The sequence below is a fragment of the Cervus canadensis genome, chromosome 1, assembly GCF_019320065.1.
Source record: "Cervus canadensis isolate Bull #8, Minnesota chromosome 1, ASM1932006v1, whole genome shotgun sequence".
Classification (NCBI taxonomy): domain Eukaryota; kingdom Metazoa; phylum Chordata; class Mammalia; order Artiodactyla; family Cervidae; genus Cervus; species Cervus canadensis.
Window position 1 is genome coordinate 121414631 of NC_057386.1, and position 16930 is coordinate 121431560.

Genomic DNA, 16930 nt, shown 5'->3' on the forward strand with positions numbered 1-16930 from the left:
TGAATGATTACAACTTCTAAACATTTTAAGTTTTATTCTTGAAACTTATAATAATACTTATTACTTCCAATTGTCTCAATGGTCTCAGTAATGTTAAACAAGATCACTGATTCAAAATATATTTATTGGGAACTTACTACATCTGTGCTTCTAATATTTTCATAACCATTTTCAGCTACATTTAGACAATTGTCAATTCTTTGCTAGTTTATGGAGAAATATAAGAATTAAAATATAAGCTTTTCCTTTTGCCCTAGTTATTAAGCCTCATCTAAAACTAAAAGGTATTTATACCCAGAAAAACTAAATTATCTGCTTTAGGTAGATTATGGATGATATGCTGAGTTCAACAATGCAACACTAGAACCCTAGAAACTTTATAACTGTCTTTAAGTGAATACAAAAATGAACACGTTCTGCCCTTTTTAATTTCCTTTAATACAGAGTTTTTCATTATTTCATTTTTACTGCTGCTAAATTCTAAACTACTTATGTAAATCCAAATACACAGAGATATTTCATCAATAGTTTCAATTTTCTCTGAAAATAACATATATTCTTAACTGATTGATTCTCCAAGAGCAGTGCCAGCATACAATTCACTGTTAACATTTTCCCTGGCATCATTCTGTGTAAAAGCTATAAACTACAAGAAGCCTAACAGAATTATAGTGCTGAGGTATAAACATTTTGAAAATGTTGGTTGCTAGACTCTGGTCTTTACAGCTTGCTAATATGACTCTGCCACAAGAAAAGTACTAATAAGCAATGCCAAATTCTCTGAGTTCTTCATAATTCAAGTATTTATTAGGTGTTTAAAATTTGGCAGGTATTGGGCTAAATGTTAGGGATATAATTGTGAGTAAGTATGCCAAGTACCTATCTCTCTTCTAGTAGCATAGACAGCAACAAAAATAAAATCATAATTAGTATAGATCCTATGATGGATGATTAACTTTTATGTATTATCTAGAGCAATGTGAATAAGAGGGAATATAGAGCAAACCAGTGAATCCTAAAGGAAATTAACTCTGAATATTCATTGGAAGGACTGATGCTGAAGCTGAAGCTCCAAAACTTTGGCCACCTGATGGGAAGACCCAACTAACTGGAAAAGACCTTGATGCTGGGAAAGACTGAAGGCAAGAAGAGAAGGGGGTGAAAGAGGATGAGACAGTTAGATAGCACCACTGACTCAATGAACATGAATTTGAGCAAACTCCCAGAGATAGTGGAGGAGAGAGGAGGCTGTCATGCCGCAGCCCATGGGGTCACAAAAGAGTTGGACACGACTTAGTGACTGAACAACAACAATTCAGGTATACAGGGATCACCTCATAAAGGACCTTAGAGGCTGAATGCAGTAAGGCATTTGAACTTATTAACCTAAGGACAGAGGAGGAGACCCCTTGAAGACTTTATAGACAAAAGGTGATGTGATCATATTAACATGTTTCTGCTCCCCAACAATCCTCAAGCTCTCTGTAGTGTGGCCAAAAGACTGGAGACAGACCAGAATGCATGCACAGAGATCAGTTTGGAGGTTACAGCAGTTGTAAGAGATGATAGTCTTCTCGGTTATAATGGTATACTTGAGTGACAAGAGGAAGAATCTATTAATAGGGAGGAGCGACATGGAGTGGCAAAGGAGAAAATCCATTTTCTGCCTATGAGACCAATGTAGATAAAAGGTTAAAGCTTTTTAAAATTTTATAGTAAAGTATCAGTTAATTTCCCTTTAATCTGTTTTTTTTTTTTTTTTTTAATGTGCCTTATGGGTTTATATGGGGCTGCACTATACACTTTTGTATACAGGCAATATATAGTTAATGATTACATTTCAGTATCAAAGCCATCCAGGTATCTTTGTGATTTTTCTAGTCTATCATTATCAACAAATAACACATTTTTCAATACATCATGTTACTCAGAACAGCTCGCAATTTAAAACTCAAAGAATTGCTTATTTCTGGATTTTTCTATTTAGAATTTTTGGACTGAGGTTGACCACTGATAACTGAAACTGTGGATAAGAGGGAACTAGTGTACTCTAGCTAATCAGACAGGACTTAGTCCAAAAAACACTGGGTTTTCTACAGCAAAGTAGGTCTCATTTAACCCCTAACACAAACAGCCTGTTAGTAAGTTTCAAAGCATTCTTGGTTTATTGTATTTATTCTAAAAGAGAACTTTGAGAAGGGTCTGACTGTTTTTTAAAACTGAAGAGTCAAACAGAGATTGGAACCACTCTCTTTAAACAAGAGAGATTCTGAGATAATGAATTAGTCATAAAGTAATAGATGGACAGTAAGAAAGATGACTGGCTGAAGAAAGTATCTCTAAGCAAAGCAAAGAGATCACAACCAAATGTATACAGAATGCTTCCATTGTTAAAAAGTTCAAAATGAGGCAAAACCAAATTACATTATTAGGGGTGGAGAAGTAAGTGGGATATATATGAAGACAAGGAAGTCTTCATAACAAAATTCAGCATAGTGGATTCTTCTAACCAAAAAGGGGCTTTTGGGTGCTGGCAATATTTTATTTCTCAGCATGGCTGGTGGTTATAAAGGGATTTACCTTTTAATTATTCTTTAAATTATATATTAAAATATATGTGTGTATGTATCATGTACACTCTGTGTATATAATTGTAATTTTAAGAATCCTTTTTAAAAACTGTGTCTCAGTGAATGAGAAAGATAGGACTTTGATTGGCCTGTAAATACTACTATAACCTCAAAGGTTAACATGAGTGTATTAACTAGAAAATTAGCACTCTCTTCAGCCCTGGAAGGCAGCACTTAATGATAAAATGTACTTGAATGGGAGCCAAGTATTGGATGGGGGTGAGGGAAGAGGAGTGATGGTAGTGCTGAGTATAGACATGAAGGAATGAGAGAGCATTCAGAGAAAACTCGGGCTTAAGATTTGGTTAGAAACAAAAGAATGAGCTCAAGATGCAATTAATATAATTGCATTTGGAAGGACAACTAAAGATAAGCCCTATCTAGATGTAAGGACATAAAGGACCACTTTAAAAAAAGTCAAATACTGTTTAAGAAAGAAAAAAGTATGTGATAACAGGTTTGGAAGAGAAATAGGTAATAAGTCATACTTAAATATTACCTGCTTTAATGAACTAGTACTCTTAAGGAAGTATGTGTTAATTTGATGATGCAAACTTCTACACTTATTGAAATAAAGAAGTACATTTTTTATGAAATGAACTTTAGGTGAATGAGGTATGTTAACACTTAGCTGATCATCTCTCAGTCTTCTCATAAGAAGATAAAGTCTTGGAATTCAAATTGACTCTATGGAGCTAGGCCATGTACCCCTTAACCTAAGATACTGGGTTAACATGATTGCTACTAAAAATCTGTCAGTCCATCTAAGTGGTTGCCCATTTGGCCATCCACCCATCTATCCATCATTTACTGATATCATTTACATCGTACTACTCAGACATTATACTAGTTACTGGGGATATAGCAATGAACAAGTAGATATAACTCTTGTCCTTATGGAGCTTATTATTTAGTGAGATATAGATGAATCAAAAAAATTCACACATAATTATACAATTATAACTGTGACAAGTGCAACAAAGTATAAGCACAGGGGGCTATGAGATCATAAATGAAGTCTTAATTCAGTGATGGAGGGTTGAACAGAAATGGCTCTCTTGTGGATTGAACACTTAAGCTGATATTTGTAGGAAAAACAAGAGTTAGACAGGAATGGGGAAACAACATGTAGAATTCTTGGTAGGAGGAATACCATATATAAATGCCCTGAGGCAGAAAAGAACATGGCATGTAAGGGAAATGCACAGGGTTCAAATTCAAGCTTATAATGTTTTTGCCTCACTTTGATAGCAGAGTCATTTGATATAAATACCACTGACTTGAATAATGCCTAGAATTCTAGGACTGGCTTTTCAGCAAAGACTATTTGCCTGTACTGTAGACATCATTTAATTTGTAGAATAAACATTAAAAACATGTGCATTTTACAAGTAATAGTTGGAATGTATAGAAATCAAACTTTCATAATTTGATCCAAACAATTTTTAATCACTTACAAAATAAACTGCTCCAAAACTTCCATGTCCAATTTCATGTAAACCAATAAAAAGTTCTTCAGGATCATCTTTATAGAACAGATCAGCAATTTCTGGGTCTCGTGGCACGCCTTTCCGCATGATGACCAATATGTGCAAGCACTTTGCTTTTGAAATCCCAATCAGCTTTCTCTCTCATTGACAAATATTTGGGGGGGGGGAGGGTGTAAAATTTCAGTACCTGTAGGAAAATAAGGTTTGACATTAACTTATACAGTTTGTTTGGTGGCAATTACAAATTCATATTAAAAAGCATCTTGGTCTTATAAATTATAATAAAAAGACAGGTAACCCAAAAGAAAAATGGGCAATGGATCTGAGTAGATATTTCTCCAAAGACATACAAATGGCCATTAAAACATGAGAAGATGCTCTACACAATTAGTCATAAGACAAATAAAAATTAAAAACACATGAGATACCATTTTCATACCCATTAGGATGGCTATTATCAAAAAGTCAAATAATAAGTATTGGTAAGGATGTGGGGAAATTTGGACCTTCCAAAACGGCTGGTGGAAATGTAAAATGGTACAGTAATCTTGGGAAAGAGATTGGGAGTTCATCAAAAACTTAAACATAAGAGTTATCACTTGATCCAGAAATTCTCACTCCTTGGTATATATACCCAAGGGAAATAAAAACACATGTCCATACAAAAACTTGGATGGATATTAATAGCAGCATTATTCAGCAACAAACCAAACGTCCACTTGGTGAAACAAAATAAGGTGTATCAATACCATGGAATATTATTCAGGGATAAAAAGGAATACAGTACTGATGCACATCCCAACACAGATGAAACATTACACTAAGTGAAGGAAGCTAGTCACAAAAGACTATGTATTGTATGATTCCATTTATATAATACATCCATCATAAGTAAATTTATAGAAACAGGAAGTAGATTTTGGGTTGCTTGGGCTAGGAGGTGAAAGAGTTGGGTTGACAGCTAAAGGGTACAGGCTTTCTTTTTAGTATAATGAAATGTTCTGAAATTCATTGTGGTGATGGTTGTAAAACTGTCCATATACTAAAAACTACTGAAATATACTATTTAAATGGGTGAACTGTATGGTATGAAAGTTATATCTGATATAACTGTTATGAAAGTTATATCTGATATATGCAAATCAAAACTACAATGAGATATCACCTCACACCAGTCCAAAGGGCTATCATCAAAAAATTCACAAACAACGCTGGAGAGGGTGGAAATGTCATTTGGTACAGCCACTATGGAGAACAGTATGCAGGCTCCTTAAAAAACTAAAAATAGAACTACCAGATGACCCTGCAATCCCACAGGGCATATAACCAGAGAAAAACATGGTCCAAAAGGATACATGCCCCTCAGTGTTCACTGGAGCACTGTTTACAACAGCCAAGATAGGGAAGTAACTTAAATGTGCATAGAGAGAGGAACGGTAGAAGAAGATGTGGTACATATATACAGTGGAATATTACTCAGCCATTAGAAAGAAACTGATAAGCCATTTGAGACAACATGGACAGGCCTAAAGATTGTCATACTGAGTGAAGTAAGTCAGACAGATAAAGGGAAATATCATATGATACCGCTTATAAGTGGAATCTAAAAAGAAACGATATAAATGAACTTACTTACAAAACAGAAACAGACTCACAGACATAGAAAAGGAACTTGTGGTTACCAGAGGGGAAGGGTGCAGGGAAGGGATAGTTTGGGAGTTTGGAACTGATATGTACACACTGCCATACCTAAAAATGGATAATCAACAAGGACATACTATATACCACAGGGAACTCAATTCAGTGTCATGTAACAACCTAAATTGGAAAAGAATTTGAAAAAGGATAGATACATGTGTATGTATGACTGATTCACTTTGCTGTACACCTGAAACTATCATAACACTGTTAATCAACTATATTCCAATAAAAATATAAAGCTAAAAAAAATAAATAAAATAAAAGAGAGACTTCTGTCCTAGATAACTGAAACAAATGGGAAGTAAAGATAAGAAAATCAAAATATCAATGACAGATTTTGAGGAGAAGAAAAAGATAAATTATCAATTATAATAAGGGGAAAAAAAAACTCCAAAGAAAAAATTTCCAAAGGGGGACTAAAGAAATATAAACATGATTATTCTGAATTGATCCTCCCATTAATGGGTTAATCAAACAGTCTATAAGACTGTAAGGTGAAGTATATACCCTTCCTGACCATTAGATACATAGATATTTTTGCTAGTTAATGACAACTGCAACAGGCAACTGGAAAATGTCACTTAGCATGCCAGCTGGATCTTCCTTGACTTCCATGATGAAAGCTTCTCCTATGGAGAGACAACATATTTTATCCCAGATACATGACTGACAATAGAGGTAAGACATGCAATGTGCTTTGGAGTTTGTAGACTGCTATCTAGTTTGAGGTGGGGGGTGGTTGGCATTATGTAGATTCAGAGGGAAAAGTTTGGTGAGAAAAACATAAGTGTTAAAATATATTACAATTCAGCTGCTACCTTGTTATGCAACAATAATTCTGCTTTGGAAGTATATTCATTAAGGTGTGATCTGTTGTACTTAAGAGCATCAGCAGTGGTATTTAAGTTTCTATACCGGGAAGGTTACTTGGACGAATGCAAAAAACAATGAGCACTGATTTCAAAGGGGGTAATAAGTAGTCATTTAAAAAACAAATTAGCTTAATTTTAGTTTACAATATAATCTAAATTTTGGATAAAACTGTTTCTGTCGATGTTGTTCAGTCACTAAGTAGTGTCTGACTCGTTGCAACTTCCATGGACTGCAGCCTGCCAGGCTTCCGTCCTTCCCTATCTCCTGGAGTTTGCTCAAATTCATATTCATTGAGTTGGAGATGCTATCTAACCATTTCATCCTCTGCCACCTCCTTCTCCTTTTGCCTTCATAGAGTCCATGGGGTCACAAAGAGTCAGACAGGACTGAGTGACTAACACTTTCAACTTTTTCCCAGTATCAGTGTCTTTTCCAGTATCAAAGCCATCATGCAGTAATGAAGACTCACCACAGACAAAAAAATAATAACAATAACTAACTAAATAAATCAATCTTAAAAAAAGCCTAAAAAGTAAAAGCATAATCCATAAAGGAAGAAAAGGTTAAATTAGATTAAAGACATATTCTTTTTGAAAGACCTGGTTAATAGAATGAAGCCACAGTCTACAAGAAGGTCTTTGAGAAACATGTCTCATGATGGATATGCTTTCAGAAAATATAAACAATCCTCAAAATATGAACAACCCAATTTTAGAAATGTGAAAAAGAGAGTGAGAGACTTCCGGTTCAAGATGGCAGAGTAGAAGGACGTGCATTCATCTCCTCCTGTGAGAATACCAAAATTGCAACTAACTGTTGAACAACCAATGACAGGAGGATGCTGAAACCCACCGAAAAATGATACCCCACATCCAAAAACAAAGAAGAAGCTGCAGCGAGATTGTAAGAGGGGTGCAATCACAATAAAATAAAATCCCATACCTGCTGGGTAGGTGACCCACAAACTGGAGAACAATAATACCAAAGAATTTATCCCACTGTTGTGAAGGTTCTGAACCCCACTTTAGGCTTCCCAGCATAAGGATTCAACAAAGGGACCGTGAATCCCCAGGGAATCTTGCCAGCAGGATTTGATTATAGGATTTCCACAGGACTGGGGAAAACAGAGACTCCAGCCTTGGAGGGCAGAAACAAAATTTTGCACACATTAAGACCCAGAGGAAAGGAGTAGTGACACCACAGGTGACTGAACCATAACTACATGCTAGTGTTGGAGGGTTTCCTGTGGAGGCGTGGATCAACAGGGGCTTACCACAGGGACAGGGGCATTAGGCTGGGAAGGTCCCCCTTGGTGTAAACCCTCTTGGAGTTAGTCATTAATCCTACCATAGAGTCCGTAGACCCCAGAGCTGGGTCGTCTCAGACCAAACAATTAACAGGAGGGAGTGCAACCTCACCATCAGCAGATAATGGGATTAAAGTGTTAACGGAGCAAAGCCCTGCCTACTAGAGCAAGACCCAGTTTCCCCCATCACCAGTTCTTGCCATTAGGAAGCTTATACAAGTCTCTTAGCCTCATTCATCAGAGGGCAGACAGAAGAAGCAAAAAGAAGCACAGTTCCACAGCAGCTAAAACAAAAACCATATTACAGAAAGTTAATCACAATGAAAAAAGCAGAAAGTTACATCCCAGATGAAGGGACAAGATAAAAACCCCAGAAAAACAACTAAATGAAGTGGAGATGGCAAGTTTCCAGAAAAAGAATTCAGAATAATGATAATATAGATGATCCAGGATCTTGGGAAAACAGTGGAGAAGATGCAAGAAATGTCTGCCAAAGACCTATAAGAACTATAGAACAAACAAACAGATGAATAATACACTAGAAGGAATCAACAGCAGAACAACTGAGGCAGAAGAACGGATAAGTGACCTGGAGGACAGAATGGTGGAAATCACTGCCGCAGAACAGAATACAGAAAAAAGTATGAAAAGAAATGAAGACAGCCTAAGAGACCTCTGGGACAACATTAAACACACCAACATTTGCATTACAGGGGTCCCAGAAGAAGAGAAAGAGAAAGGACCTAAGAAAATATTTGAAGAGACAAAAATGAGAAAAAGACTAGAACACACACTTCACCAAGAAAGATAAATGGATGGCAGCTAAGGGGAAAAAAAGATGCTTAATATCATTATTGATTAGGGAGGTACAAATTAAGACCACAATAAGATACTACTACAAATCTATTAGAAAGATTGACATTAAAAAGACAGACCATACCAGGTGATGGTAAGAATTTGAGGTAACTATATCTCTCAGATGCTGCTGGTGGGATGTAAAAGTGGTAGAAACACTTTGGAAAACTATTTGGCAGTTTCTTAAAAACTGAACATACATCTACCATATGACATAACTATTCCACTCCTAGGTATTTACCCAAGAAAAATGAAAGCAAATGTCCTTAAGAAGCACAGCACACAAAAATTAATAACAGTTTTATTTTTAATAGTTAAAACTGGAAACAACCCAAATATCCATCAACAGATAAATGGATAAAAAATTTGTGGGACTTTCAGACAGTGGAATGCACCTCAGAAATAAAATGAACTATCGATACATGCTACAACATGGATAATTCTCAAAATAATTATGCTGAGTGAAAGAAGTCAGAACAAAAATAGAGAATATAATATATTTTATGATTTCATTTACATAAAATTCTGGAAAATGCAAACTAACCTAGAGTGACAGCACATCAGTAGTCACCTGGGGACAGGGCTAGGGTGAGAAGAGGTGTGAGGAAGGTATTGAAAAAGGATATGAGAAGCTTTTGGGAGTGATGAATATGTTTACTATCTTCATTATGATGATGGATACACATATACACACACATGTTAAAACATTGTGACTTAATATGTTCAGATTATGGTATGTCAATAATTATTGCTTTAAAAAGTTGAAATAAATAAAACTGAACAGCAAGTAGAGATTGTCCCAGTTAATTTGTAAGTTCCAGTTAATTTATTCTTAATATCAGAGAAGTAAACATATAAATACATATACATACCAACCCACACACTCAAAGGACATAAATAGGAAATTAAAGAAGAAAAAAAGCAGAATGCCTATTAATGATATGAAACCTATATAATTTCAATTGTAATCAAAGAAGTATAAAGTAAAATAACAAAAAAACCTCATTTTACCCACCAAATTGATAAAGTAATAAAGAAAAGATACATTTTATGGTGAGAGCATAAGGAAACAGTCATCTTTATACATTCCTGGAAGAATAAAATGGGAATTCTCTGACCAAGTGTGATCCTTCTACAAGGCAGTTTCTACTTGTTTTGCTTTTATTTATTTCAGTAAATGAGGCAGGGTATAGGTAGAGTGGGCTTCCTATGTGGCTTAGTGGTAAAGAATCCGCCTGCCAATGCAGGTGACATGGATTCGATCCCTGGGTCAGGAAGATACCCTGCAGAAGGAAATGGTAACCCACTCCAGTATTCTTGCCTGGGAAATCCCAAGGACAGAGGAGCCAGGGGTCCCAAAGACAGAGATTGCAAAAGACTCAGACACAACTTACTGACTAAACAAGAACAACAATAAATAAGGTACAGTACAAGAGATATGCAACAGTGAAGATGGGCAACAAGGCTTCTTTCACCTACAAATTTGAATTTCTTTGCAGGCTTGTGTTGTAGTGTAGCTGAGGTAGAAGTTGGGATTTCAGGTTATTTTTTATTTTCTTCTTTTTGCTTATTTGTACTTTCTAAATGGTTTGCAAAGCCTGTTACTTTTTTTTTTTAGCCTGATACTTTAATATGAAAAAAATTTATTCAAAGTTGAATTATGAAGCAAAAGCAATATATATACAACAAAAAAGCAATATATATTTCTGCAAATAACAATAATAGGAATAAAATAACTTTAGCCAGGTAATTATCCATATTTTATGCCATCATCAAAAGTAATGAAAATGGGTTGGGAAGATCCCCTGGAGAAGGAAATGGCTTCTGGCTGTTCTGGACAGTATTCTGGCCTGGAGAATTCCATGGACAGTATAGTACATGGGATCGCAAAGAGTCGGACACGACTAAGCAACTTTCACTTTCATAAGGAAATAATTTGAAACTAAAAAATTTTTATAAAAGAATATTTTATCCCAATTTTATTAATTCCTTTTAATTTTTCATATAAATATAATAAAAGTTCACTGTAGAAAAACTGGAAAATACCATTTGCTCCCATTTTGTAGGAGAAAGCTAAGTCATAAATCTATAGACAATACCTTTTCATATATGGCACAAAATATACTGTATTTTTCAGAGTCATTATAGCAGCAATCTTTTTTTTTTCTCTTTTATAACTTCAGTCTTTCGTATTTATGGTGCACCTATAGAAAAAGAAGAATAAAATATGTAATTACACAGGTAAAATTTAAGAAGCAGTAATTGATAACATGACAGTTTTAAGTATTTACAAATGTAATATTACAAAGTTAAAATTTTATCTTAATCAGTTTGTCGATGACAAATGTAAAAGGTAAAATTTTCGCAACAAAGACACAGGCTACTCTGGCATAAACAACACCAGGGAGACAAATGAGTCATTAGATTTCAGAATCTACAGTAAGACTTCCACTGGTCTGTCTGAATCTAAGGAAACTCCATAGAGGGTACCAGTAGACAAGACTAATCTGACAGCATATGGTGATGCTACTGATTCTCTGTCACTAAGGTTTATATTTTGAATTGCTCTTCTGATAGGTATAATGATTTATATTGACTCATCTATCTTCCTTTCCTAGTCTCTCTATAACTCATCTCTCAGATTTGGGGGGTAGTGATAATTCTTTATTATCTATTAAAGAAGTACATGCCCAATGTAGAGTGGGAAATATGCACCATTACGGAAAAAAAAAATTCATAATCCTACCTAGGCCAAAACTTCATTAACAATTTGGGATTGTTTTCTTTGTGAACATATTTATTTCTTCATGCACATATTTATTTTGTTATACCTCTGAGATCACATTATACACATGATTCCACCAGTCAACCTCTTTTATCTAACTCTAGATTATTAGCATTTTGCCATGTTATCAAACATGGCAAACTATTCACAAACATCATTTAAAGGCTGTTCAATGTTTATCTTATGGAAGAGCCAAAATTCATTCACAACTGTTTCTCCACAATTTGAAATCAAGGCTGTACTCAATCCTTTGTTCAAATACTAAAAGTTACTGTGTTTTGAAGACCTTTGTCTTATTGTCCATTTACATTTTGGGTTTTTTTGGAATGTATTTCTAGAAGTAGAACTACTGGGTTAAAGAATATAACAATTTAAAATTCACGTATATTGAAATAATTTGGGGATGCCTGACTAGCTTTGGAGATGAAATCCCTACAGGGGGAAAAATAATATTAAAAAAAAGGCACTGACCCCCATTTGTACACTTTTCCTGTAGAGGATATCCCAATCTCCTCTCACGTCTATACTTATAAACTAATTTTTCATTATTTTGTTATTCCCTCTGATGCTATGGCTGTGGAATGCTTTAGATCAATTGGTAGCTGAAACTTGCCTGAATTCAGCATCACATTTTACCTAACCATCACCCAGTCAAAAACTACAATGTCTGCATGTATCTCCTGCTAATCTAGTCTGACTATAGCTTCAAGGAACTAAAACATTCCTTGTTATATGAACACTAGTTGCGAAATTTCTGAGAAAGTAGTTTTAAAATAAGGCATTTACTAATATCTTCATGTCCTGACTAGTTTCAAATGCAGGAGGTGTTCACTCCTAGAAAATATTTTTCTAATGCTATGGACACACATGCTGAGTATTTTTCTTCTCTCTAAATACTTATTCATTTTTACATAATTTTCCTTAAAATGGGTATTCTCTCCATCTGCAGTTACACAGCTCTATAAATGTTTTATTTTATTGTTTTATTTTTATTTATTTTTTATATTGTAGTGGTTTTTGCCATACATTGACATATAAATGTTTTAAAATAAACTCTTTAAGACTTCTAGGAATTAAACTTCCTTGGTTTTATCATTCCCCCTGCCCCACTAGAATATGGCACATGGCATTAAGGCTGAAAACCATACTCCTGAAGATAATCCATTACACCTAAGATGTTCTCATTTTTTCCCCCGGTTAACCACCTTCGTTCTTTATTTATAAATGTTCCTTGGGTTCCCTGAAACTATCCTCTCCTGTTTTTCCACATTATTCCTCCAGTAGCTCCTCCTCTCTCTGATCTCTAAATCAATGTTATTCCTCCAGGTATTTGCCCAAAGGCCTCTGTGTGATGTAAGCTGCTATCCTAATTTCTGATCACTTAATGGTTTCAAGTAACACTTTGTCAACAGAAACTTTTGGCCACCATTTTAAATCCCAGTCCCATTCTATCAACTATCTATTTGGCTTCTTCCCTAAATGTGCATGCATGCTCAGTCACTTCAGTCATGTCCTATTCTTTGTAACCCTATTGACTGTAGTCTGCCAGGATCCTCTGTCCATTGGATTTCCCAGGCAAGAGTATTGGAGTGGCTTGCCATTTCCTTCTCCAGGGGATCTTTCCGACTGAGGGACTGAACCTGTGTCTCCTGCCTTGCAGGCAGATTCTTTACCGCTGAGCCACCAGGGAAACCCCTTTACTAAATGGCCCGCTTCAACTTTTTGACTCTTCCCTTCTCATTTTCCTTAACATTCAATTAAATCACAAGTGTGCTTCAATATTTCTTTTTATCTGTTCTTCACTTTCCCTTTCTATCAGCATTCATTATCTCTTTTCTTTGTTTCTGCTCTTTCAGCCTCTAGTCTATCTTTTCTGGAATTCATCTTTAAAACACTTGTATTACTATCATCTTCCTGAAGCACAGTTAAGATAATATCACAGCTCTGTTCAAAATACTTCCATGTCTCCATACTGCCTACAGTAGAAAGATTAACTTTACCTAACTAACATTCAGAGCTGGCCTCAAACCTCATGAAAAAATGAATTACTATAGTTGCCTCATCATATCTTTGTCTCTGCTTATGCTTATGTCCCTCTACCTAGAATATCCACATCCCAACTATTCTCACAGTCTAGCTAAATGTCACCTATCCTCTAAGGCCCTGTTTTCTCTTTTTGCTTTCAGTTTTAAATACTTAAATATTGGTGTAAGTAGTACAACTGGATGACAAGTGCTTTCCTCAGAGGAGGATACATGTCTAAATCTATGTTTTGATTAATCACTATATTCCCCCATTTTTTTTGAGATAGAATTCACATGCCATATGATTCATCTATTTAAAGTGAACAATGGCTCTTAGTATATTCACCAATGTGTCAGAGTATCACCACGGACAATTTTAGAACATTTTCATCACCACAAAAAAAAAAGTTTTATTTCCTTCAACCATTAACCTCTCCCACCCAATCCCTCCATTCCTTAGGCACCACTAATCTGTCTCTATAGATTTCCTTGTTTTGAACATTTCATCTGAATAGAATCATACAATATGTGGTTTATTTGTGAATGGATTCTTTCCCTAGCATAATGTTTTTAAGATTCACCCATGTTGTAGCATGAATCAATATTTCTTTTTATTGATGAGAATTCCATTGTATAGATATACCACATTGTTTACCCATTTATAAGTTGATAGATATTTGGGTTGTTTCCACTCTGGGGCTATTATGAATACTGCTGTTATAACCACTTATGTACACATATTTGGTTTCTCTTAATTATATTCCTAGGAGTGGAACTGCTGGGCCCTGTGGCATCTATATACAACAGATAGTCTATAAAAATCTGCTGACTCTCCTTCCCTTTTCCACTCCAATCTTAAGACTGGAAATGATCTTTAAATTCATCCTTCCCTCAAAAGCTTAATTAGAACATTTTTCCTTCCAAGAGGGTAACACTGTTAGGAATTAACTGAAGATGAAGTGATATGCATGAAATCATTTTTTTCCCCCTCTTCCTTGACCTCCTGCAACCTCAGGTATTACATTTATAGTGAGAACTCAGAACTGTGCCAAGAATGTAGAATTTCAGGTCTCAAGCTCTTGGGCCAACTGAACAATCCAGCTAGCTTAGAGGAAAAGATTGCATCAGAGATGTGGAACTGAAATACTTTTCCTAACACTTTATTCTGAGGAATGGAAATCCTCCAACAGTGATAATCAAGTAAATTATTTTTCACAGACATTCTAACTTAATATACACTTGATAGAGAGCAGAAATATAAATATTTTTCATGCTTTCCCTTTTCCCAGAAACTTTCAAGAAAGATGATTCAGAGAAGATCTTAGTTGCTTTTCAATGTTGTAGTCACACTTCTGCAACAATAAACCTGGAGCCAACTACACTGAAAATCCACAATATTTCAGCATTAGGAAATGAAGTAAGAAAGCTTCATATTGGATGCTACTTATATGAAGAAATCTAAAATATGACACAAATGAACTTATCTACGAAACAGAAACAGAGTTGCAGACACAGAGAACAGATTTGTGGCTGCCAAGCAGGATGGTGAGTAGGGGAGGGACTGATTGGGAGTTTGGGATTAGCAGATACAAACTACTGTATCAATATATAGAATGGAAAAACAACAAAGTCCTACTGTATAGCACTGGGAACTATATTCAATATCCTGTGATAAACCATAATGGAAAAGGATAGGAAAAGAATTTATATATATATATATATATATATATGTATGTATGTATAAATGAATTACTTTGCTGTACAGCAGAAATTAACACAACACTGTAAATTAACTACACTTCAATTAAAAATAAACAAAAAGAATGTTTCATATTGGAAGAATTTTAAAGATCAAACATTTCACAATTTTTTAACTCAATCTCAGAAAAGTTCAGTGTCAAGTCATACTTATGCATAATGAGGTGGACGAACCTAGAGCCTATTATACAGAGAGAAGTCAGAAAAAGAAATATAAATACTGTATACTGACACATACATATGGAATCTAAAGAGATGGCACTGATGAGTATATTTTCAGGGTAGCAATGGAGAAACAGATGTAGAGAACAGGTCTACGGACATGGGGAAGGAGAGGAGCGAAAAGGGGAGATGTAAGGAGAGAGTAACATAGAAATTTACAATACCATATGTAAAACAGATAGCCAATGGGAATTTGCTGCATGACTCAGGGAACTCAAACAGGGGCTCTGTAACAGGCTGAAGGGAGGGGTACGGAGAGAGATGGGAGGGAGGGGACATGGGTGTACCTACGGCTTATTCTTGCTGATGTATGATTGAAAACCACAAAATTCTGTCAATCAACTAGCTATCCTTCAATAAAAAAATGTTAAAAAGCATACTTATGCAGTACTGTTATCCCAAATTAAAATTCCTTCTAACTTCTCACTCCAGAAAACTTTTTTCTGAATCAAGCTGCCTAAATCAGACTTCAAAACACCAAAAAGTTTTCTATTTTAGAGGGTAATAAGAAAAGCTTAATTTAATATAAGACTGAACTTCTCTGTCACTATTTCTCCAAATATACTTTAATAAATAGTGGTAGATTCAGTTATTATGGATACAAATTTGGAGATCTCTTTAAGAAAAAAATTTTTTACAAACTTTCCATACAAGAATAAGGTATAGGACCTTAGGAGTTGGTATAAATAAGGAACTCTGAAATGTAAGTTTCACAGTAAATCTGCCTGTGTAAATTTCTATTACTGCATTCACTGTTTTGCTCCCAGAAAGTACACAGAGGCAGGTAAAATCTTCATTTTACAGCAATGAAGAAAAAAGTAGAAATAGGTGATTGGACTTATTCAAAGTCAGGACTACTCTGATATTTTTCATCCTCTGATCTTATAATACAACCTCCCACATAGACCTAAAACTATCTTTAAAAAAAAATAACAGAAAACTGGTTTTGAATAGTTTTTACCACTGTCTGCCACTAATACTTAACTGTTATGTTGAGGGAACGAACCATTTTTATGGTACTTTCACTATGAAAATGAAGTGTTTTTTTTATGCCAAATGATCACACAGCCAATTGTGACAGAATTTGAGAACTGGAAGGGGATTTTAGTGATCATCTATCATCTAACTTCTACTTAAGCAAATAATGCAGAAGTATCTGGAACTTATCATCATTCCTTGTAGACTACTTTTGAGTTAACTGACATTAAATTATATGAAAAAAATCATAGTCATCATTTAAGACTATGTGTGCTTAAAAAGTAAAAATATCAATTATTTTGGTTTCT

The 16930-nt window shown here is 35.0% G+C and overlaps 1 protein-coding gene across 5 annotated transcripts in view; it reads right to left on the bottom strand.

The window, feature by feature from the left end:
• Positions 1 to 16930, bottom strand: part of TAOK3 (TAO kinase 3) — a 188589-nt gene that overhangs the window by 81758 nt on the left and 89901 nt on the right. For all 5 annotated transcript variants that reach the window (XM_043440185.1, XM_043440195.1, XM_043440204.1 and 2 more), the window contains exons 2-3: positions 10955 to 11059; positions 4088 to 4307 (exon numbers count right to left, since the gene is read on the bottom strand). In XM_043440185.1, coding sequence (XP_043296120.1) covers positions 4088 to 4207 — 120 coding nt within the window. In that variant the 5' untranslated portion in view covers positions 4208 to 4307; positions 10955 to 11059. The remainder of the gene's footprint in view (positions 1 to 4087; positions 4308 to 10954; positions 11060 to 16930) is intronic.